Here is a 26501-nt window from a genome sequence, read left to right as displayed (position 1 = left end):
CCTTATCTTACCACTCCCTACTCTATGTCCTAGGTAGGAGACCTCTGCCATACCCACCTGACATTTGCTTGGCTTAATGGTCAACCCTGGTCTCTGTAGTCTGCCCAGCACCTCCCTGACATGTCAAAGGTGCTCTTGCCAGGAATGGCTGTAGATAGCAATATCATCCATCTAAGCAAGGGCAAACCCTCCTGCTCCTGCTAAGGTATGATCTACCAGCCTCTGGAAAGTCGTTGGGGCATTCTTCATCCCAAAGGGCATCTTTATGAACTCATACAAGCCAAAAGGAGTCACAAAGGCTGACTTCTCTCTAGCACTGGGAGTCAAGGGCACCTGCCGGTAACCCTTGGTAAGATCAATGGTTGTAAGATACTTACTCCCATCAAGCTCCTCTAGGGTCTCATCTGTTCTAGGCATGGGGTAAGCATCTGCCTCTGTATGACAATTTAATTTCAGGCTAATAGAAGTTTTGCATAATACACCTCTTTGTACGTTTTATGCCCATATGACCTGCAAAGGGAATATCATGGGCTATGGCTAGAAGCGTCAGACAGCAAGCTCTAGGCACTACCAACTGCTCGCTAGGTATAGGTCTCCCTTCTTCCCCAACTCCTCTGAAGTAGCACAATGTCTATCAGCTAACCAGATCCTCATGTCCTCAGGCAAAGTGCTAAGGGCTTGTTCCCTTACCAAAAGGTCTGCCAGCCATTCAGAAGTGGTTACCTGACATCCACTCACCCAGCTATGAAAATAAGTGCTCAGTTCAGCAACATATTCACATACATTTTCATCTACATTGTGTCTATGTTCATGAAACTTTTTCCTATAAATTTCAGGTGTTAGCTTAAAACATTCCAATAAGTGTCTTTTTACAGCAGTAAAATCAAAACAGTCAGTGTCATGCATTTTTGCTACAGAAGTTACAGCTTTACCATGGAGTAAGTGGGTCAGGAACCGTACCCAGAGCCCTTGGTCTTGGTCAACTTCATACTGTTTACATACCCGCTCAAACATATGAATGAAGCTATCAAAATTATCCCCCTCTTTAAATTGTGGAAGAAATTTACTGACCTTTTATGCTTCTGGGGTCCGGTTACTCCCTTCCCCATTACCTCCATGACTCTGGCCAAGAGTCAGCATTTCCCTCTCATGCCTCCTATGCTGTTCATTTTCCTCAGTTTGTAGACTCCTCATTTTCTCGGCTGCTTCTAGTTCCACACAACTGGCCTCCAACTCAAATCTCTTTAGCTCCAGCTGGATTTTTAAGTCCACTGCAGAAAGTTTGAGCTGTCCATTCTCCGAGGATATTGTATCTCCACTGTCAGTCTGATTGTCCTCCAGGCTGCTGTTTTCTGATGCAGCTGTAACCAAGACTGCAATCAGGTCTTCCTTAGTCAGGTTTCCATGTACCAGTCCCCTAGCCTGGCACATCTCTGCCAGCTGGCTCCTTGTCAGCTTTCCATATTCTTCTGCTGACATGCTGCCTACTCACCCTGACTAACACTAAGCTAACAAAAGAAATAAAACAATTGTGATCTGAACTCTGAGTATACACTGCATGTCTGTTTTAGAGTACAAAACACTTAGAGATCACTGTACATAAGCTACAGGAATTCGCTCTACCCACACCACTACAAGCCAATTAGTATGTGAAGTAGATCCCACCACTGTCAAACACTTGTGACGACCGTGCCCTGGCCCAGCAGTCAAGGAGCCTCAATCCTCACCACTAACACCAGGGAGGTCGTCTCACAGAAGAGAGGAAAGGATAACTAATATACACAGTAAAGTACAATTTCCCTTAAGTGCACACAGAGATCACAGTCAGTCTGGGGCTGGTTGCTCCCTTGCTCACCAGGTCCCCAATAAGACTCCCCACTAGCACAGCTATAGGATCCAGGTTTCAGCCTAGCTGGGCAAGCTAAAAACCTCCAGTATCCTCTCTGTCCAACCAGTGCTTCGTGTTCCTGCCAAGTAGATGACACAACACATACACACACACACTATGAGATAAGTATTTATACAACTTCACAGACACTCCTGGGAAAAGGCTGACACAGATTCTCCAGCTGTGCCCCTTTACCCAGACCATACGGTAATAATCCCTGCCACCACCCAGCTAATATCAGCTATTAAAAGGCCCTTAAAAGGGTGTCCAATTATTACTGTGCAATATTATTATCTAATGATAATGTGACTATTCAGTCTAGGCTTATTAGAAGGGCTTAGACAGTAAACTCTATAAATATATAATGTACTCTAAAGCATAATTTATCTCTACATAAACCAGCCAGAGGTAGAAGGTTTTAAAAATATTTAATAATAAATAATTAAAACACAAGACAAAACTACTACACCACAGAGATATCTAAGAGTTCGGAGATCATACAGAAACTTAAAATAATACAGTAGGACAGGTCTGACTTCAAAGGAAAATACCTAATTAATCTTTACTAGCTTTAACTATTACTACAAGAAATCACAGTGCTAGAAACTTACATGTGAGCTTAGGCAGAGTGCTGAGTTAGATATCCATAATCAAAATGCTTCCCAGTCTCTTGTGAGAAACAGTATTTAAACATTACTTACAAACATGCCACTAAGGCCCTAAAAATTACATTATTTTTGATACTTAGGTTTTCCCAGTATTCATATTGCATCATCTGAAAACCTGGTCTGAGTTCCCAGGCCAAAAACTGCATTATTTAGCAATCTAACACCTGCTCAGAAACTTACAACAATACAATGCATTTCACATAAGCACTCTAGCAGAAACTAGAGCAATAAAGCACATTCCACATCTAAATTCTGGTGATAAACTTTAGCCTTAAAACAATGGGCATGAAACCTTCATCCAGAAGCACTGGAGCTAATATGAAAGGGTCACAACATGCTTCACTGGGCCAGTAGAGTGCAATGTTGTCATACATTTTGCAGTTCCACATTTCACAATATTCTTTTACACTCAAGAAAACATGCCTGTATTTTACATTTATTTAAAAATGCTAGAATTATATATCAAATTCTATTTGACTAGGCTGGCAGCCTTCACCCATTTTTCCCCAATCGTCACAACACACATGGGGGGTAAAAAAAAGTTAAACATACCTGCAGATTATATATACAAACTCAGAGATCGCACTACAGTTTGGAAAAGGGTAGATTTCTGGATCCGCAGTGTCCAGCGACCTGCATTAAATATATCTAGATACTTTGATGGTCTATCTTTTGCACTTGTGCACTTTTGGTCCTCTAAATGTTTGGTCTTCTCGTCTCATTTTTGAAAATTTCAGTTATGTGTGGATTCGACCTACTGAAGTAGATCCCTGAGATATTATGTATTATGTATAATCTATCAGACTATTAAGGGGCATATGGGCGACTATCAGACATACTGCAAGCTATTAAGAAAACACCCTCTATTTTCTGATAAAACAGGAAGGATTGTTGCAAACTGAGGAAATCCATTTGTAACAAGACATAAAACCTTTGGCGGGGATAGGGATTTCAGATTGTTGTCACTGAAAAAAGAAGTTATGTACCTACCATAACATTCCATGTTAGTTGTCCTTCATCTCACCTTCCTTCTTGCTGGATGGGTTTGGAGCCAATCCTCAGCTCCGACTCGGCCATTTAATATAGCTTGAGAGCTCTTTACTGGCTCGAGGCTACCACTTATCCCAGAATGCCCAGCGTCAGCTACCCAGATCTCATTTGAGATAGCCCACACTAGACATAATCGTAGAAGATAATCCATTATTATTAAACCTGGATATACAGTTAATTGCCATGGTTTGCTTGGGAAGCAACTAACAACAAAACTAATTTGCCAGTGAAACCATTGAGAAACTCCTCTCAATCCTCGAGGAAGGGGGAAAGGGGGAGGGACGCAAGAAGGAAGGCGAGATGAAGGACAACTAACATGGAATGTTATGGTAGGTACATAACTTCTTTATGTTAAGTTGTCCAATCATGCCTACACATTCATGCTGGATGGGACAGCGTCCCTTGCACCTCAATCCTGGGTGGCTCATTGGAACAGACTCTTCAGAACCGTGGAACCAAAGGAAGACCTGCCCTGGGAGGCCACATCTACTTTGTAATGAGAAATTAATGTATGAGGATCTGCCCAAGTAGCTGCTGCACAAATTGAATCTATGGGCAATCTAGATTGAAACGCTACTGAAGTAGCTACTGACCTTGGTTGAATGACTTTTGGGTTTTGCTGGAAGATCTTTTTGTCGCAAATGGTAGGGATGGGCAGTGGTGTCTGATAACCACTTTGACAAGGTTACTTTAGGAACTGGAAAGCCTTGTTTGTTGTTAGCAAATGAAAGGAACAACTGATCTGATTTTCTCATCTCTTCAGTTCTATGGAGACAGAAACGCAGTTGCACATCTAGTTGGTGTAATCTGTATTCTGCCTTTTTGGAATGATTAGGGAAAACGACAGGAAGTTCAATGGATTGATTCAAATTGTGTTCTGAACAAACTTTAGGTAGAAAAGATGGGTTGGTTCTCAGAGAAACTCTGTCTTTGTGAAAAAGTAGGTATGGAGGATAAACGCATAGTGCATGAAGTTCTGAAACACGTCTGGCAGAAGTAATAGCAACTAGGAAGAGAGTTTTCCAAGAGAGAAATTTCAAAGAACATGATGTTGCTGATTCAAAGGGTGGCAGTATCAAGGAGGCCAGAACCAAATTGAGATCCCAAGGTGGAAGGGGCTCTTTCACTGGGGGTCTAAGTAGATATGTACCTCTCATGAAGGCCTTACAGAGTTTGTGAGACATTATGCTTGAATTAGAAACCCCATGTGAAAATTTGAAATAGCAGCTAATTGTACAATCTGATGGCAGCAGCAGCTGCATCAGATTGAAACAGTTCTGCTAAGAAATCAAAAATCTCATGTACAGGAGCTGTAAAAAGATCTAAATTCCTGGATTCTGCCCAGGAAGAGAATCTTTTCCATTTGCTAGCATAAACTTTCCTTGTACTTGTCTTATGGGAGGAAACAATAATATCATGCACTGCTGGGGAAATATTGGGGAGCCTGGCTAAGATTGGAAGTGGAGTAACCAAGCTATGAGCTTGAGGGATTGGTGTAGCCCACCTGATTGATGAATCAAGAGGTCCGATACTGGGTCCAGAATCCAATGCTGGGCTAGAAGGTGAGGGTGAAGGAACGGAAACCAAATCTGTTGAGGCCAATAGGGGGCAATGAGGATCATCTTGCAACCCAACGATTTTGCTTTCTGAATGACTTTTGGAATTAGGGGGAAGGGGGGAAATGCATAAAGAGGCCAATTGTGGACTAGAGTGTGCCTGGGTGTCTGACCTGCAGGGGGAACAAGGGAGAGTAGCTGCTGCATTTGTTGTTGATGGGAGAGGCAAAGAAATCACAGCAAGGCTGGCCCCATTTGCGAAAAATAAGATCCACAATTTCCTGTTTCAGGGACCACTCGTGAGGCATGAGGATAGCCCTGCTGAGCCTGTCCGCTATTATGTTGGATGTCCCAGAGATATGCATTGCTGACAGAAAACGTTGGGAGGAAATCGCCCATTGCCACAGTCTGAGGGCCTCTCGGCACAAGGGGTAAGACCTGGTTCTGCACAGTTTGTTGATGTACCATAGCACTGACATGTTGTCCGTCTGTATTGCAATAGTCTCGGCAGGGAGAGAGTCTTGAAGAGCTTGCAACATTAGGAGCACCGCTCTCATCTCCAGGACGTTGATGTGCAAGTGGTACTCATGAGGTTGCCAAGTGCCTTGGACTGTCTTCCCTAGATAATGCCCCATCCTATCAGGGAAGCGTCCGTGGTCACTGTGGCAACCGAATGGGATTCCATGAAAGATCTGCCCTGAGTCACTAGTGGGGAGTCCATCCTCCAGGAAAGGTATCTTTTGCAAGATTCTGTAATTAGCATCATGTGAGACATGGGTAATTCCTGGAAGGACTATTGTGTGAAAAGAAGCCACTGAAGGATTCTCATGTGAAAGCGTGCTAAGGGAACTAGAAGAATGGCTTCTGTCATGGACATTAGAGCTTGAAGAACATATTTGATTTGAATTCTTCTACTCCTCAGGAGAAGCGACACCTATTGTCGAATAATGGAAACTCTTTCCTGAGGTAATTTTACAATCATTTTTCTTGTGTCTAGCTCTGCTCCTATGTATGTAATAGACTGACAGGGCAACAAGGCAGATTTTTTGAAGTTTATTGTGATGCCTAGTTGAGCACAGGATGTGATGGTGTAATCTCGTGCCTCTATAAGTTGTTGCCTGGTGGTAGCAGTGAGGAGCCAGTCGTCCAGATAAAGAAACAGCTGGAATCCTAGACATCTCAGGTGAGCCGTAACTACTGCCATGCATTTGGTGAACACCCTGGGGGCTGTGGTGAGACCAAAGGGCAGAGCTCTGAACTGGTTATGACTGGCCCCTAGCCGGAAGCATAGAAATCTCCTGGACCGTCTGTCCATTTTTATATGATAGTACACGTCCTGAAGATCTGTGGAGCACATCCAATTGTCCTGATCCAGAGAAAGAAGAATGGACTGCAGTGTTACCATCCGGAACTTTTCTTTTTGTACAGATTTGTTTAAAATGCTGAGATCCAGAATTGGTCTCCAGTCCCGTCTTTTTAGGCACTAAAAAGAATCTTGAGTAAGTTCTGGATCCTACTTGATCTGCGGGGACTTCCCGGGTGGCTGTTTTTTCTAGCAGCCTTGAAACTTCTGTGACTGCCTGATCCCTTAGATTGGGTGGAACATCTGGAATGGATTTTTTTGAAACAAGAGGGGGTTGATGGAAGGGAATCTTGTAACCTCCGGATATAATGGATAGTACCCCATTTGTCTTTTGTAATATTTTGCCAGGCGATTGGGTACAATGAAAGCCTTCCCCTGACTGCCTCCAGAGTTGAGCAGTTGGGCATCCCTTCAGGGATGTTGATAGGGTTTGGAAGAGAATGTATCTCTGTCATCCTGATTTTGCGGACCCCCTCTGCCATGAGGGCAGCATTTGCCATTGTTTCCCCCTCTGCCCCTGTGGGAAAAAATCACCACATGCGTCATGCAAGGGTCCCTAGTATTTTCGAAACCTTACCTTCCTGCTGGCACCTAGTAAGCGTGTCTTTCACCTGAGGCCCAAAGAGAGAGGAGCCATCAAAGGGGGTATTGATGAAGGACGCTCTGAAAGGTTCCGCAAACTGACACAGCCAAGAATGTCTCCTGCAGCTCTGCTCGCTCCATCGGCTGCGTATGAAATAAGCCTCATGGAGAAGCTGACTATTGAATTTAGAGTCGCCAGCTGGGTAGCTACCTTGGCTGAAGCTCCCTCAGCTGTGGGATCTTGTAGGGTATCTCCAAGCTCTTTTAGGAGAACCCTCTGAAGCCTAGTAAAATGGGAAAGATAGTTCGGGGACCTAAGGGAGAAGGTCGCTGATGAAAGCATTCGCTTCCCATATCTGTCCATCATACGAGAGTCTTTATTCAGTGGATGGACAGATGAGGAGGTTTCAGGTAACTCTCTTTTTGTGGCTGCTGCTACCACCATGGCATCAACTGGAACGCCTTTAGTCAGGAATTGTTTGTCTTTGGGAGCTGTGATAAATTTACTGGGTCTCCTCTGGACAGGTTCCATGGAATCTGGAGATGACCAATCCTTTTGAGACACTATAGGCATGAGTGGATCAAAAGGCGGAGACACCAGGGATGTAGAAGGTTGGGAACCAAATGCGTCCAAGGTATACAGACTTGTCCTCGAAGGGGGCTAGGGAAGTCCAGCTACGCCTCTGCCTGAGAATGTCGAGGATGTCCAAAAAGGAAACATCTTCAGAGGGGGATCTTGGGGACCCCTCCGATTCATCCAGGTCTGTATATGAAGTGACAGACTCAGGGGAGTCTTGGTGCTTTCTCTTGCATGTTTTCTTCTGGAAAGCCTGCTCAAAATGCTCTGGGGAGGTTTCGGAAGAAGAGGGTTCACCCAATGGGGTGTCCTAGGGTATAGGTTCCCTATGCTTTGGGGCTGGAGGAGCAGAGGTCGTCACAGGCACCAAGGGGGGCGGAGCCGATGGGACCGATAGTGGGGCCGTCTGTGGGGATAACACTCTCCACATGACCTCGAAGACATCACAGTCTCGACACAATGAGGGCTCCGAAGAGACAGGAATCCCCACTCTGTGCCAAGGGTGACGGCTCCGAGGCCGATGTGGGAGCCGAGCTCAACTGAGCCGACACTCCGAGAGGGAGAGCGGGGTCGGTCAAGGGTCCGATACCACTTCCTTTCTCGGAGCCGACGAGAGAGTTTCAGTGCCCAGATACCTCGATGGGAGGAAGAACTGAGATAATCGAAGTCAATGTCAGAGCCGAAGAGGATGTCATCGGAGAAGAAGGAACCACTATCGGAGCGTCCATGGACTCCAGCTCTGAAATAAGCATAATCGGAGGAGGAATCAAAATTGAAATGGATGGAGCCAAAGCCTGTTGAGGCGGGCTCGAAAGCATTTTTGCAAAGGCCTGTGAATTCGGCATCCTACTGACCACTCTCTCCACATCCTGATCCGATAACCTCGAGGATCGAGATGAGTGGGAACATGAGCGATGACTGGCTTTGCTCTGAAGGGTGACTGTGGCAACAAGCGAATCGGCTCCAATGTAGGAGATATAGCTCGTTTGTGGCTCCAAGATGGCTCCGAAGTAACAGTTGGAGCCGATGGAGGAGTAGTCTTGTCGGTGCTAGAGGGCACCAACACACTTGGTTTGTCAAGCTCACAGGTCGGTTCTGAACATGGAGCCGACGCCTTGACTGGTTTCAAAGATTTCACTGGCTGAGATGCTTTAGCCGGAGAATCCTGTTTTAACAATCCATGGAGGATTAGCTTGTTTTTCTTCTCCTGCAGGACCCTTGGACTAAAGGCATGATAACTAGAGCAAGAGTCCTGCAGATGTAGAGCTCCCAAGCAGTAAACACAACTAGTGTGCCCATCTGTCAGGGACATCTTCTGACAGCATGAGTCACACTTTTTAAAACCTGAGGTTTTAACTTCCTTAGACATTTTGAAGTACCACAAAAAAGACACACTACAATAATAAACTAAAAATTATATTAATAAAGACCTTAAAGGGGAGCCTCTAACTTAAATGGCTGTCCTTAAAGAGGGGGAGGGGAAGAACTCTCTAAGTTAAACGAGTTCAGGGAACAACAGAAGGCCTAGCGACTAAGGGGAGACGGCCAACACAGCACAAAAACACCACAAGGATGAGATAAGGGGTTTAAAATTAAAGAAACATACAAACTACTATAACAGAGAAAAAAATGTAATAGCAAATTACTTGAAGTTAAATAGAGAAAAAAAGTTATACTAAGCCTGAGCCAGTATTGATGCAACCTTGCAGCTAAAGCGGCAAACGAGATCAGGGTAGCTGACGCTGGGCATTCTGGGATAAGGGGTAGCCTCGTGCCAGTAAAGAGCTCTTGAGCTATAGTAAGTGGCTGAGTCGGAGCCGAGAATCGGCTTCCGAACCTATCCAGCAAGAACAAAGGTGAGATTGGACAACTTAACATCAAATATTTGCTACAGTTTCAGAAAAAAGATAAGTATACTGAAGGGAAATATGAAGCAACACTTTTCTTAAAAACAGAATCTTCAGCTTAAGGAAAAACAGTGAACAATACTTTCCTTCCAATCCCTGATATTCTGTCTTGGGTTAGGGAATAGAAATGGGGGAGATCATTTTCTGTTACTACTTTCAGTCAGTGAAGAAACAGAAATAAAAGTGTTTAAGGCTAGAAGTCATCCCTATAGTAATGTCAGTTAATAAGTCTTCTCTATGCCAGAAAAAGAAACAGTAGAAGTCACATACCTCACTGTTTATTTTATTTCCTAGGAAGCTCCCTGAAACATGACCGATCCATGGCAAGAGCACTATCCTGGGAACTAAGCACCTAATTCAGCTAAGCGGTCAACTTATATCTGCTACTTCATCTCAGCCCAACAAGAGGGGTTCTCCCATGCCCAAGTAAGGGATAACAAACAGCAGCAAAGGACATGACTAACTCTCAGTCCTTAGTGGCAGTAAGTGCTATATCAGAGGGAAGAAGAGCGAAAGATCAGTGATCCAAAGGAACCATTTAAGACTGCAGCAGTCATCCATAGCAGCTGAGTTAGTGACAGAGTCACATGGATCAAAGACTCTCAAGAAAATCAGATCTTGAAGTTGGAAGAAGGAAGAACTGAAGAGAATGATATCTACTCTACGATTCAGCTGAAAAGACTACCAAGCAGAGCGGGTAGCAAAGCCTGCACGAGTCAGTAAAGCAAGTGAAAATAAAGGAGTAGTCTTGAGCTAAAAGAAAAACATGAATTACAGTCCCCCAAAACATATAATTCTGCCGCAAACATAATTATTCTTCATAATAATGTAGAAAAAAAACAGTCAAAAAGCAATGAAACATTTTTTTCACAGAAGCGTTTCCAGCAGGGAAAAATCCCTTTACATCTTTAAATTTCTAGTCTCCCACCAGGACACAAGTGCTCCTCAGCAATTACATTCTGCTTGCCGAGCACACTCAAGCAAATCTGCAGTCTGCGGCTACCACTCCACCCATACAGTATAAGAAGGAATCAGTACGGCAAACTAAACAAGGATATACATTTTGAGCCTCAAGAGTAGGAGCACACTCAAGCAAATCTGCAGTCTGCGGCTACCACTCCACCCATACAGTATAAGAAGGAATCAGTACTGCAAACTAAACAAGGATATACATTTTGAGCCTCAAGAGCAGGAGCACACTCAAGCAAATCTGCAGTCTGCGGCTACCACTCCACCCATACAGAATAAGAAGGAATCAGTACTGCAAACTAAACAAGGATATACATTTTGAGTCTCAAGAGCAGGAGCACACTGAAGCAAATCTGCAGTCTGCGGCTACCACTCCACCCATACAGTATAAGAAGGAATCAGTACTGCAAACTAAACAAGGATATACATCTTGAGCCTCAAGCGCAGGAGCACACTCAAGCAAATCTGCAGTCTGCTGCTACCACTCTACCCATACAGTAAAAGAAAGAATCAGTACTGCAAACTAAACAAGGATATACACTTTGAGCCTCAAGAGCAGGGTCAGTCCACCCAGGCATTCTACTTGTATGTTTTATGAGAGTGAAGCTATTACATTAGCAGTATTTCTTAGTAGTTCTCAGCTTGCTAATAAAACTGACTGTTGTAGCCTTGTGTCACCCCCCCCGCTAGTACAGTAATCCTAACTGTCCAAAAGACAGTATACATTTAATTCACATCCCTGTGACTAAATTAACCATCAAGCAGCCCTCTCAGTGCTTTCTGCTTAGTTTGTATCACTTGGAGGCCCACCTGTTTATTTGCATCTCTATACATTCCCCTTCATTCCTAATGTATCTCCCTACTCTAATCTGTGCACAAACTGGTTACTAATCAGCAAGTCAGTGTGAAGACACACTCCCAACCTTAATAAACTTTGCTGTCTCTTCTCTCCTTTACTTTACAGGTAGTCTGAATTATTACTTACCCCCTCTGAGACCTTCACTGATTTCCACGGATTGCCTCTCTGGTTTCTTTGCATTCTACCTGGTTTATATCCCTTGTGCTATATCCCTCCCCCAATACAAAGTCTATATTAGAATCCAGCTGAGCATGGAGCCATCTTTAAATTTCTAGTCTCCCACCAGGACACAAGTGCTCCTCAGCAATTACATTCTGCTTGCCAGTAAGCCATTAGACCTCAGGAATTTGTTTTAAAAGTGTTCAGATTTGTAAAGTAATACTTACTTTTTCTTTTGTCTTGGTTGGCTCTGCCCCGCTCCGTTCGCCCTCGCTAACGCTTGGGCTCTCTCCGCTCCCCTGCCCTGCCCCCTATTCCCTCCCACCCCCACTACCTCTACATTTATAGTAATCACAGCCACACCCACAGCTCACCCTTACATCACCTCCATCAATCACAGCTCCTCAAGTCATATCAAGTTATACCACACCAACTTGCTCCATACAAAATACTCCCAATCACTCTCCTTCCCACTAGGCATTTTTTACATCACCCACACTACTTCCCCATCCACATATAGTGCAACCCTATTAATTCCTATTCAGACCCCCCACCTAGAAACAACTTAAACTTTATAACCATGACTATCATGCAACTAAGTCTAGTCTGTCTTCTCAAAATTCTTTACAGCACCACAAGTTATCACTCTAGCAATATCCCTAAACTTAGTAGCACAACACTACATTATGCACTCTCGTATACAGACACTACGCATTATAATAATATTTGCCCACAGTTATTCAAGAACTACATAACAGACCATTTCAGGACTAAACACATATGCTCTCATTCCTACTGCAAAAAAACACAATACGTTCTCACACTCCTCACCAAACCCTATCTGTATAACCATTTTAACTCCAGGCTCACCATAAGTGGGGATATCCACCCCAACCCAAGCCCAATTCCATCCTGTCCAACTCAAACTGCTCCAACACAAATGTCAGAACATAACATCCCCACTTTCTTCATCCCTGGGCAAATCAACAGCAGCAGCAAAACCAACCATCTTTTAATGCTAAATATTAATATTAGAAGTATCAAAAATAAAATACCTGAACTCCAGGCCACAATAGCACACTACTCCCCAGACATAGTTGCTTTAACAGAAACCTGGCTAAATAAAAACATAACTAACTCAGAAGTTCTCCCTACCAGCTACAATATAATTAGACAAGACAGACCAATTTGTAAAAGGGGTGGAACTGCCATACTGTACAAGTCAAACTTAACTCTCCGTCAATTACCAAACTCCTACCCTTCCCCCAATAATTGGGACATACTTATCTCACAACTTCAACTTCACCCTAAAAAGGTCATCACCACAATTGTGATCTATATTCCACCTGGTAATACACCTGCTAGCCTTGAAGACTTCTTATCCTGGTGTTCTTCCACATACTAACAAGAAACCCTTATTCTGGGGGACTTCAACCTAGATTGGTTCACCTGTATATCAGAGCCACCAAGTAATCAAATAAATCTCCATGGCTACCAGCAGCTAGTCCAAATTTCAACTAGATGTGATAAAAAATCTAAAAGGGAATCCATCCTTGACTGGGTCCTAACTAACAACCCCACATTGTAACCTCACACAGGCAGTCTCCCAGACACCTTAAGTGACCACAACATAATATATTTTATACGTAGTAGAACAAGGATATGCAAAACCACTAACTATATATCCACTAGAAACACAAAAAATTCTCTCCTGAGGTCCTCAACACTTTACTCTGTAACTGTGACTGGACCCCCCCCCTAAAAACCCTCCAAAAGGAGGAAGCTACTACAAGATAGAGCAAAATCCTTAAAAGGTAAGACACCTTTGATCACTATAAGTAAAAAACTAAGAGCTCTCATAAAATCATCCAAAGCAAACTTTGAGAGAAAAATAGCTAAAGACTCAAAAGACAATCATAAGGCCTTCTTTAGCTATGTTAGAAACCTGGGAGGAAACTCTCAGATATGCTCAGAACTAGTTCAAAATGATGTGAAGATTACTGATCCTACAGACATTGCCAACATACTGGCTGACAGGTTCAGTGCAAACTTCTCCTCCCCCAAAAGGAGAGATATCTATACCAAACGATTGCAGCCCCCCAAACATCTCTAACGCCCAAGTGAGAACTGCTCTCACCAAAGCAAAAAACACAGCATCCATGGGACCTGATGGTGTCCCCGGCTGTGTGCTCCACGAACTCAACGAGGAATTAAACCCACAGCTAGGACAGCTGTTTAATCATAGTCTCACCTCTGGATACGTACCCAGGGAGTGGCGCACTGCGACTGTGGTCCCACTTCACAAAGGCGGTGCCTCCACCGACCCTGGAAATTACCGGCCCATTAGCTTGGCAAGCCTTATCTGCAAAGCCATGGAGAGGATCATAACGGATCTCATAAATAAAGACATATGGAATTTGCAGACTTTGGATCCAACCCAGTTTGGCTTTGTCAAAGGCAGATCATGCCTTTTAAACTTGGTTGACTTTTTCAAAACAGTCACCAAAGCCATTGATGAGGGAAAGGCAGTCCATACAGCCTACCTCGATCTGGCGAAAGCCTTCGATACAACTCATCAGACCAATGATTGAGTACAATGTCCCATTCGGAATGTATCTGACCCGACACTTGCAGCAGCTGGAGAGGCCACAAAAGTTCCTCACCAAAAGGATAAAGGGTCTCAAAAATCTGTCCTATGCTGCCCGACTGAAAGAACTCCAGCTCTATTCAGTCGCTTACCGCTTGCTCAGAGGTGACCTGTGCCTGACATACAAGGCCATGTCAAACCCAGATTTGATGAATATGCTTCACCTCAAAAAATCTAGATCCGTCAGAGCCACAAGGGCGGAGACTTAAACCTCGACACGGCTATTAATAGGCGTGCTGGAGGATAGATTCATTACCCAAAGACTCCTATGCTGTGGAACAAAATCCCGGTATATGTGAGGCAGAGCACCTCGCTGGCCTTGTTCAAGAGAAATCTTGACCAATGGATGGGAGATCGCAGATATACCCCAGGGATTACCTCAGTGTCACTGCTCGACAGAGGCACAGCAAAATAATGGGCATAGTTCCCCATACTAAAGGGGTGGCGTAAGCCACAAAACTATGGGCTAGGCTTGTAAATGCCCTCGGGCAGATAGCCTAGTATGAACCTATGAACTTGACCAGGCTGTAGCACATTTCAACAAAACATTTCTACAACACCTAGACCCTGTCCCTCCATTGTGCAAAATCAAGGTTAGAACCTTTACAAACCCCTGGCTCAGTAAAGAAACCAAACAAATCCTCAAGTCCAGAGATGCTGCCTGGCTTTACTATCAAAAAAAACAAAGAAAACACAAAGCCTAAGTACCAAGAACTGCGTAACCGTGCAAAAAATGCATTAGGCTGGACAAAAAATCCCACTACACAACATTACAAACTAAATACCAATGAAAAAATATTATATGGCTCTTACTTGCTTCTTGCCTGGATGGATTCTTGCTAAAATTCAAAGTCTAGTTATATTTGCATTCACAGTCTGTTGCATACAGAAACTTGCAGAATATACACTGATGAGAGAATATACTTTGCAGCACTTGTCTTTAAGAGCAGTAACCAATAACTTTTATAATAAATAAAACTGGACAAACGTTGCAGCTTAAAAGTACTGTTCCAACTTTACTTCTCATATAGTACAGATGATGTGAGAGATATAACATTTACCTTGGGACTTGTGTCCCTACCAAACCTCTCTAACATAGCTGGATTTATACAGCTCTTTATATACAGTTTTAGTCCTGTAGAAACAATACTAAGCTTCCTTGTTTAACAATGTCTTGTAAGAGACCAGCTTTTCTGACAGTGTGAATATCCTGTAACAGTGTCCTAATGTCCATGTAGAAAAACATATTTTTGAGGAAACACATTGTCTGTATTCTATTTGAATCTGTGTATAGAAATATATGTTCTTATGTCAATGCTGATAAGCATATCCTGTTTTTTATGCAGAAAAACATATTTTTGAGAAAACACATTGTCAGAGATCAGCTTTTCTGACAGTGTGAACATCCTGTATTTTATTTGGATCTTTGTTTGTATTTTTGCTCTTGCATACATCCTGTTTTGAGTCTGTAAGGGAAAAGTGTCCATTCTTTAAAAGCAGATTTTGTATTTTTGCTCTTGCATACATCCTGTTTTGAGTCTGTACGGGAAGAATGTCCATTCAGCAGATTCCTTTTCCAAGCCATGGTCATTTAGTATGACTGCTGATCACATATTACTTAAACTTTGTTTCTGCATTTAAGCAAGCCTTTTCTTTCAGCATATTTACAACATAATTAATTTCAGATTTATATTCATAAAATCTAACAATTCCCTCTGTTTTTAAACATACTCAAAACATGTTATGTAGAAAACACAAGAAACAAACCTTTAGTTTGATACAACAAATCAAAATGCAATTTTACATAGTTAATACAATGATATTAAAGTATTACTACCAAAACTGAATGTATTTAACAACTTTTTCTTTTGCAGACCATTCTGTGAAAATATTTTATCAGTTATGAGCTGTGTCTGCTTTAATGTTATTTATTTTTTTTTTTTAACATGATCAATTTATTCTTTTGCAATCACAGAATTAAATTTATGACTTAGAACTGTTTCATTAACTTTTTGCAGCTGTTAAATTAACTATGAGACAATAACTATGTGCTACTGCAAGCATTTATACACTACTGAAAACACACAATTTCAATGTCATTTTAACCATAACATTGTGGTCATGTCTTTGAACTGCTCAATAACATCTTGGTAAAACACTGAACTGGGCTTAGATAATAAATATTTGAAAGCAATTATTTTACAACTTGACAAATTACTTTTGAACTTATTACAATGTATTTTGTACAGTATGTATTTACATAGACTGTTTGCTGTTCATGCCTTTCAATCTAGTAAGTATCCTGGACCCATTTTTTCTTTAAATATGTTTTTTTTCACACATATTCATTACTAGACATTAATCTCATTTGTACTGAATTCTTCTGCATTTGTACATACAATGACTATAAAGTACATTTAGTCTAATCTTACAAATTTAATAACATTAATATTAAACAAAATCTTGGAAAATGTTTGTCTCTTTAGAAATATCTAGTGGAACTGATACCAAATTCATATGTTCTGTTATTTTAAACTACATACTCAACAATTATTAAAAATATTCATGCTTTTTTATACCAACATTGTTTTGCCAAAAACATATTAAAATAGTGACCATTCTTGCTATTAGAAACATTTATGCATTTTTGCATATCTTTATTCTCTCTTGTATAGCTTTAATAAAGCAATTTTAAATCATCTCTTGTTTTTTCTAAACAATAAAATAACCATTATGATAGCTATTAACAACTTGTAAAATATCTTATTCTGTCAGGTTTAATCCAGTTTATCAGTATTTCTAATACACTAATACCTGTTTTTCCCTCTACCTAAAAGAGTATTGTCAAGAATGAATGAGATATTTTTTTTTCCTGTAGCTTTATTTTAGACCCTTATTATTTATTTTTATGTAGCTTTATTTCAGACCCTTGTCACAGTCTGTTTATACAGTCAGTGTAAAACTGAGAAAGTGCCCCTCCCTCTTATACAGTCAGTGTAAAACTGAGAAAGTACCCCTCCCCCTGTAGTACTTCAGCACTGTTTACCTGCCCTATACTGTGAAAATAGAATGTATGTTAGCCTAACACTATGGTTATACATTTATTTTATTAAATTATGAACTTTTGTCTGATTTGATAATTTTTTATAAAGCTTTTGCTGTTTACTACCACTAGTAGGCATTTACATTCTCCTGCACAATTGATTTGAACTGTATATATACTATAGCCCATTTGCTGGCTGTACTTGATACAACTGAGGTTTTTTTTTGTCCTTTTAACATTTACTTGCAAACAGATTATCAGTGACATCTATGCACAACTGTGACATTTTATTACAATTACTAAATAGTGTTGCCTGTAAACATTTTATAAGTATGTTTTAATAACAATGATGCTTTAGGAAAAACTCAAGCTACTTATCTGGCAATCAGTCTTGTTTATCTTATCTTTCCAGCATTTCCTGTAACTATTCATTCAGTCTAGGAAGGTTAGAGCTCACATTTCATACTCTGTAAACTATAGTTAATTCTTTTGGCATTTTTCCTTTAATGTGATTGTGATTTGCATAACTATGCATTTATACAACATAAATAGACATCATTTTACAATTACCTTACATGGATTTCAGTATTTTTTTTTTATATTTATTTAACTATTTAACTGTCCTGCCATTAATTTTACAAAAACTGTTTGAATAATACCATCTGTGATTTTCTTTTTAAAATTCAGAACTTTAACTGTTTGGTGTTACTATATAATTATAAACAAATTGTAAAAAACAAAATAGATATTAGTTTAACCAACACATTTATATTTATATTATTTATATTTGCTGTTGTCTGCCTGTTATTCTTGTGTATTGTAACAGATGTACTCTAGATGAAAAGAACACACATGCATGTCTGTCTTGTATCTGTATATCTTTATTTAGTTGTATGTCAGTCTTGTGACTTTAAATCTTTATTCTTAACTATTTTTATTTAATTTATACACTAGAACAGTTTTGTTTACCTTTTGACTATGCTAATGAATGGCATTCACATGCTTTACTTTACTGTAGTACTGATATATGTCTTGCTTTAACTGAATGAAAGTAAAACATTTAAGAATGATTTGTCCAGACATCAGATCCTACCATCCTACCATGTATGTTTAACCATTTTCAAAACATAAACATATTATAAAATATATTTCTTTTGCACAGATTAACTGTGTATGCAGGAAGTTTTTAGTCTTTGTCAGTTCAGCTAATTTATTTTCTTTATCCTGCAACTGCAGTTGAATAGTTTCCTGTAATATTGTATGGTCTTTCTGACATTTTTTAGTAAGCTGTTCTGCTGAATTTGAAACTCCTATGCCCTTTTGAAAAGATGTGTGTATAACTTGTCTAAGTTTCCTGAACTCATTGTGTCTGTCTTTTAGAAGTTTATTACATTTCTTTGTAACAAAATGTACTAGAGTTTCTATCAGTAACTGATTTGACTCACATGTGGTGACAGGACATAACTGTTCAACATCAGAATGTAATGGAAACACTTTACCCTTAGTTAATTCTTCAGATCTGTCTTTACAGTCTATTTTTTTTAGCAATATGATGCAATATTATTTTATAGCATAATACACAAAATGCAGTTTTTGTTGAAGCACACAATAAACATTTGTCATATTTCACATGGTTTTCTTTGAGATACCAGTCAAATATTGTAATACATTTGCATAATGCCTTACTATGAACCTGCCCTAATAAGGTTTTACATTTACTAATGTGCTGTGTATACCAACATAGTAATTTACTAAAGTTTGGTTTACTCCTGCATGAATTATAAATAATATCCATACTATCTAGTAATATACAACCTGTCTAGGAATACAGAAACTATATATGAATATACAAACTGTCTTAAGAATATAAAACTCTCTTAAGAATATACAAACTGTTTTAACATCATCCACACTAAATATGTGACACAGAAAAAAGTCTTACCAGTTAGCAAGAAAACAGGTGATCAGGCTGTTGTTGCAGATGGCTGGAAATTTTTCAAAGTCACTTGAGAAGCTGGGAAAGCACAACAGGCAGTGGACTGATGGGCTAGTGGATATCCCCCTTTTCTTGAAGAATTTATGGCACTGCGAATTTCTTGAACTAGTCTCACTCCGGATTGTAGACGTCTAAAAAAACTTTACTACTGAAAGCTGCATAAACTGGAATACTTCTGTTTAGGATTTACACATACGTACAAATGTTAGTTACTGCAATTTAACTGAAGTGACCCTCTGCAGGGCTTACCATCACTCCCCTCCTGTGGTTGAATGCAGATTGTAGGTTCAAATGCAGACTAGCTTGCCATTGAAAAATTATATGGTGCTAGTCACTCAGCTGCCTCGCCATTGAAAAAATATTATATGGCTCTTACTTGCTTCTTGCCTGGATGGATTCTTGCTAAAATTCAAAGTCTAGTTATATTTGCATTCACAGTCTGTTGCATACAGAAACTTGCAGAATATACACTGATGAGAGAATATACTTTGCAGCACTTGTCTTTAAGAGCAGTAACCAATAACTTTTATAATAAATAAAACTGGACAAACGTTGCAGCTTAAAAGTACTGTTCCAACTTTACTTCTCATATAGTACAGATGATGTGAGAGATATAACATTTACCTTGGGACTTGTGTCCCTACCAAACCTCTCTAACATAGCTGGATTTATACAGCTCTTTATATACAGTTTTAGTCCTGTAGAAACAATACTAAGCTTCCTTGTTTAACAATGTCTTGTAAGAGACCAGCTTTTCTGACAGTGTGAATATCCTGTAACAGTGTCCTAATGTCCATGTAGAAAAACATATTTTTGAGGAAACACATTGTCTGTATTCTATTTGAATCTGTGTATAGAAACATATGTTCTTATGTCAATGCTGATAAGCATATCCTGTTTTTTATGCAGAAAAACATATTTTTGAGAAAACACATTGTCAGAGATCAGCTTTTCTGACAGTGTGAACATCCTGTATTTTATTTGGATCTTTGTTTGTATTTTTGCTCTTGCATACATCCTGTTTTGAGTCTGTAAGGGAAAAGTGTCCATTCTTTAAAAGCAGATTTTGTATTTTTGCTCTTGCATACATCCTGTTTTGAGTCTGTAAGGGAAGAATGTCCATTCAGCAGATTCCTTTTCCAAGCCATGGTCATTTAGTATGACTGCTGATCACATATTACTTAAACTTTGTTTCTGCATTTAAGCAAGCCTTTTCTTTCAGCATATTTACAACATAATTAATTTCAGATTTATATTCATAAAATCTAACAACCAACACAACCCGCAAAAATTTTGGAAAAATGTAAATCAGCTACTAAAATCCACCCAAAAGGCTACCCCCAAACCAACCACCCCTGACACTAAAGTTCCCATCGAAACACAATTCAACTCCCACTTTGTGAACTCAATTCTATCCTTAGTATCACAGGACAGTTCCTTCCTCACTATCCCCCAACACAAATAACACTGATACAAGCTTTACCCTCAAAACAGTTTCCACCACTTCAATCAAAAGCATGCTCTCCAAACTAAAATCCTCATCAACAGCAGCCGACCTACTCCCCAGCTATTTCTTGAAACTCACAGCAGATGCTATTGCTATTCCAGTCTCCACTCTCATAAACAGATCAATTGTTGAAAACTATGTGCCCAAACTCTGGAAAATATCCTATGTTACACCCATACATAAAGGCGGGACCTCCACTGAACTTAACAACTACAGACCCATTGCTTTACTCTACCCCCCCTGGCCAAAATCCTAGAAAAATGCATCCATACCCAGATGCTAAACTATCGCCTAGACATCACCATCCTGTCACCTACTCAGCATGGTTTCAGACCTGACCATAGTACCACTACAGCCCTCCTCTGCTTCACAGACACAGTAAACAGTCACAAAAATGAAGGCCTACAAGTGTCAACTCTTTTTTTGGATATGTCCAAAACATTTGACACAGTCTCACACCAAATCCTGCTAAACAAGCTAAACCAATATCATCTATCAAATTCCACTCTTACCTGGTTCCAAAGCTACTTAACTGACAGGTACCAAGCTGCGAAATGGGAAAATTCTCTCTCTCTCCTCAGCTGCCCATAACTATAGGAGTCCCACATGGTTCTATCTTAGGACCACTACTATTCACAGTCTTCACAAATGACCTCCATACCTCCACACAGTATGCATCTATAATTCAGTATGCAGATGACACTACCTTAATCTGTGCTGCACAAAACATTCCCACCCTCCTGCAAACAACTCAGCTAGCATTCTCTGACATTGAAAACTACCTTACCAAAGCCCAACTTATCCTCAATCCAAAGAAAACTCAGCTTATGATTATAACCAGTTCTAACAAAAACACTAACAGTCAATTCACTATTTACTCCACTAATGCTGCTCCAATTGCTCCAGTGGCACAGGCTAAGCTATTGGGATTAACCATAGACTCCCACCTAAAATTTGATAGTCATCTCAACTTAACTATTAAAAAGTACATGCCAAACTGGGGTCGCTCTACCGTATCAAGCCATTTCTTACCAACAACACAAGATCAGCCATTGCTTGCTCCCAACTTCTATCCACCCTACTCTATGCATCTCCCATTCTGACTAATCTCAACAAAACTGAACTAAGCAAAATGGAAGCCTGCTATAACAGAATTGCCCGCTTTGCTGCAAACTGCTCACATAGAACTCATCACTGTACTGCTTTGAGACAGCTCCACTGGCTTGAACTGCCCAACCTCCTAACCTACAATCAGCTCTGCCTCTGTCATTCTATCTATTACCTCCCCAATAAGTGTCCTGCCCTCAAAAACCTAGTACAACATCACTCAGCCAAAAGGCCTCTTAGATCATCAAGCAAACAACTACTACTAGAAGTCACCAACAGCTACAATAGCTTTGGAGATGCACTATATAGTAGTTCAGTGGCTAAAAAATGGAACTCTGTCCCTACAAGCATTCAAAATACATCATCCAAAGCCTCCTTTAAAGATCTCATCAGGCAACATCTCAAGGAAAGTTGGCAGTGCCATGATTGCTCCCCAGCCTAGTGAAAGCGAATAACACATACATACAAAATCTAGAGCACTTGATAATAGTTTTCAATCTTACTCACAAACACTGGCTAATCTACAATGTATGTACTGTACCTGTGTACTATGTATGTATTCTACCTATGCTCCAAATTTCAGCTGTACACCACAAATCTATTAATTACCTTTATTTTTAAAATGAATATTTTTTTTGTTTGTTCTCTCCACTGTAACTGTTTATGTGCCGCATACCACTGTAAAAACATGTCTCCTGTAATTTGTGTGTATACTGATCATGTCTAAATAACTAAATGTGTCTGTAATTTTTCTTTGTGGAGCTTTTCTCCCCGGGCTTCTGCTGAAAAAGGGCCTTTTTGGCTCAGTCAGACACCCCCGGTTAACAAATGTAAAATACAATAAATTATGTAAAGACAGTCCACAGTAAAACATTTCCTAAAAAAAAAAAGGAAATCATTTACAGAAAATCAGCTTTTCCTTCAAGCAATAATTTACAGAAAGTTTTTTTCCCTAAAGGGAATTTATCTGCTAGCCTTGACTGTCAGTTCTATGAAGCCTGCAAGCTATGAAGCTTTTTGGCACTTTAACTGCTTTTTATGTGCCATTCTGCTCGAGCTTCTGACAATCAATATCCTTGGCAGGATATAACCGTAACAGATTACTCTACTGCAACAGAGATCTAATGTTGAACATCATGCAAACTAACAAAACTTAATGGCACCATTTCCAAAATGGTTGGACATTTACATTTTGACATTATGTTGCAATATCTTTATCTATGGTTATGAATAAAACTGGAAACAAATGCCAAAAAGTACAAAAGTATACCGTTGCAGCTGTTGCGGTACTTTCATCCTTTTTCTTGTTTTTCTTATCTCCGCCACAGAAACTTAGACTTTCATTCTGAATATTCTGTGGTTAAAAAAAAACAAAACAAAAAAAAAAAAATCAAATTTAGAATAAAAATGCATGGGTGGTATAAATCAGGCTAAAATAATCTCAAACAGATACAAATCAGCAATGATTTTGCCATGTCAATTATCTGAATTCATAACTGATGACTTAACTTCAATGAGTGCATGACTTATTATCCAAGTAATCAGCATCCACAATCCATATCTGTAAAACACTTATGCAAACATTATTTTACACAGTTTCAAAGTACTCAAACATGTTGTAGCAGTTGCTGTGCTTGTTAAAATACGTTTTCTATATACTTGAGTAGATGACTACCACTGACTCAGATACACTCAGGGACAGTACAAATTATTCATAGAATCTTTTTCTAGGGAATGAAATGACAGCTCCAAAATGTGACTAATAGTGAACACATGCAGAATCCACACAAACTTTGTGAAGATTTTCTAGGATGAACCAAACTAAAATAAGTGCCCCCACAAAAAAGCACTCCCTGAATGAAGTAGGAAATGTGTCAGGGTAGACATGCTGTTCAACAGCTTAAACAGTAAAAGGGGAAGGACAAAAATTCATATAATTTCAAAACCTTCAATGGCTGGTGATGAGAATTCTTCCTCTTGTGGAGTTGGCTAAGCTAAGAAAAAATGGAAGCAGGGGACTTAAAGATGCCTTCCATTGAGGTGAGGCAAGGACGTATTTCCTCCATGGGAAGTTGCTGAATCAAAACTGAGCTGGCTGAAGAGCAATGTCCCCAAGAAACACACATCAATGATACTGTCCTTTAGTTTACTTCAGGAAGGATAATCTCAACCATACTATCCTATAATGCTACATACCTTAACCTGTACCTTAGCCAAAGCATCTGTGCAAGGTTTCAGCAAGACACATGACAGCCTACTACACAAGGTACAAGCAGTAACCCTACAAGGCCAACAAGCTCTTCTAGATGGATCTGTACATCAGAAAAGAGAGACTGAAAATAGAGTTTAAGACCAGCATGGCTCAAAATTAGATTCATATACTACTACTGTCAAAGCTTTAGACTCTATGTCATAGGCAAAATAGCAATGTGTTGTGGTCTCTGGAACCTGTTACACCAAAGAGATCACAACAGAGAAATAGTTTTAGTATATTCAATTAACTGTACCTCAATAGGGCTGGGAGGGTGGCTTAATGGTTAAGGTGTTTGCCTTACAAACACAAGGTGCAGGGTTTGAGTCTCACAAGGGATAATTGGCTAGGCTTAAAATGGCTCGCAAGGGCAGTTAGCTTAGTACTAAACTATGAACCTATGAATTCAGCCAGGGGGATTTAGAGGGCAATCGGTCTTCTTAGTACATGTAGGGGTAGCATCAAAGTGCCATGTGCCATTTCTGAGAACATCCTTAACTGTCTAATGAGGAAGGTAACAAACACAAGGTGCAGGGTTTGAGTCTCACAAGGGATAATTGACTAGGCTTAAAATGGCTCGCAAGGGCAGTTAGCTTAGTACTAAACTATGAACCTATGAATTCAGCCAGGGGGATTTAGAGGGCAATCTGTCTTCTTAGTACATGTAGGGGTAGCATCAAAGTGCCATGTGCCATTTCTGAGAACATCCTTAACTGTCTAATGAGGAAGGTAACACAAGGGTTCTCAGGCTTCTTTCTCAAAAACAGCAAGGTGTTTCTGGGGGCATCTAATAGGGATCAAAAGCCAGTCCAGGCCATTTTTCATGGGGCCTCTCAGAAAGAAGAGACATCTAGTCGGAAAGATAGGGGTGAATTTACTAACACTTATCTCCAAGACAATGACCTCAGGGTCCAATGTCTTCTTACAGGGGCCTGAGTATAAGGAACTCCTTTACTTCTCCCTCTATCTGCTGGGGTAAGCTTCAGCAAATTATTATGCAAAGATGAGAGTGTGAAAGATGCTATTTATCAAAAGATAGGGAAGTAGTGCTCACAAAGCAGGTCTACAGCTCAGTACTGCATTCAGACCATATTATCTATGGGTACAAATATGGGCCTTTGATTTAATCTCATACAAGATATCTAATTTTGGTTGAGGTCTACAAATGTTAGCAGGAAATTACCAAGGGGGGGCCCTACTTTCCAGGACCTCCAGTACAGTAGTCTCAGGTGGGAAGTTCCAACTCCAAAACACTGCTTATTCATAACCCGGGACCATGGGATCAGGTATGTGGACCTTGGACTTTTCCTAACAGGTGGCTGGACAGCACAAATACCCTGAGATGCACTCTAAAGGAAATGGAAAACCTGTATGGGCTTAAATACTCAAGTCAAATACATATTCAATACCTAAAGGGGTAGAATGCTGCTGGCTTAGCACCAAAATAACCTTCTAGACTTCTAAGTTGTGAACTGCTGAGTGTTTGTTCCTTTGCTCTATCCTAAGCCAAGGATAGCAGAGAGAACTCTCCAGCCACTCCACAGGTAAGTTGTGAACTGCTGAGTGTTTGTTCCTTTGCTCTATCCTAAGCCAAGGATAGCAGAGAGAACTCTCCAGCCACTAAACAAGTAAGAAACTCTCAAAGGATGGTATGTTTTCAGTCACAAGAAAGGCAAAAAAGTCTCTATAATGCCTTTGAGTGTTAGAATTACATTATTTGCACTTGTGGCAGTTTGTACTGTGCTGATCTACCCCAAGATAATGAGGACAATACCAATGTAGGTTTTAGGTAGTGATATGATGTGAATGGTGAGAAGTAGAGACAAGAGAAAAATGTCCGTGTGCACATTTAATTTCTAATATGCTTTCACAGCAGAATGAAAAGTCAGAGTGTCCTTCAGTATGCATCTGTTAGCTTGCTTCCTGACTGATATCAAGTGCTGGCAGAGTTAGAAAAGTATAAGATATGTTCTGGGAAGAAAGTTCTATTATGGAATTCAGAACTTGTGCCTAATATGATCAGGAGATCTTGCAAAATTAATTCTGTGGTGTTCATTTCTAATTAGTCATCAGCAGTTTTATAATTGCTACGATTATGTTGCTTTTAATAAAAAAGGTATAAAGACCATTTATTCTTACAATTGAGGGAGACAGGATCTTGATTTCCTAGTCTTCCATGTACGTGTTTTTCTGTGCAATAAAGGAGATTGTTGTTCTTATTCTCTGCTGAACTGTCTCATGTGAAAGTTATTTAGTACCTTAACAGTGATGGTCATAGACATATTAATTTTCTTGCTTAGACATGGGAATGCTGGATATTTTCAGGAGTACCAAGGACTGGGATTCAAACTCTGAAGTACAAAAAAAAAAAA

General features: G+C 40.2%; 1 protein-coding gene across 2 annotated transcripts in view; it reads right to left on the bottom strand.

The window, feature by feature from the left end:
• Nucleotides 1-26501, bottom strand: part of FANCI (FA complementation group I) — a 2406750-nt gene that overhangs the window by 199447 nt on the left and 2180802 nt on the right. For both annotated transcript variants that reach the window (XM_044078210.1, XM_044078208.1), the window contains exon 35: nucleotides 23149-23232. In XM_044078210.1, the coding sequence (XP_043934145.1) occupies nucleotides 23149-23232 (84 nt within the window). The remainder of the gene's footprint in view (nucleotides 1-23148; nucleotides 23233-26501) is intronic.

This window comes from Protopterus annectens, chromosome 7.part0, assembly GCF_019279795.1.
Source record: "Protopterus annectens isolate FY-2018-M chromosome 7.part0, PAN1.0, whole genome shotgun sequence".
In the NCBI taxonomy this organism is placed as follows: domain Eukaryota; kingdom Metazoa; phylum Chordata; order Ceratodontiformes; family Protopteridae; genus Protopterus; species Protopterus annectens.
Note: the sequence above shows the minus strand (reverse complement) of the source record. Positions and strands in the feature narration are given on the sequence as shown.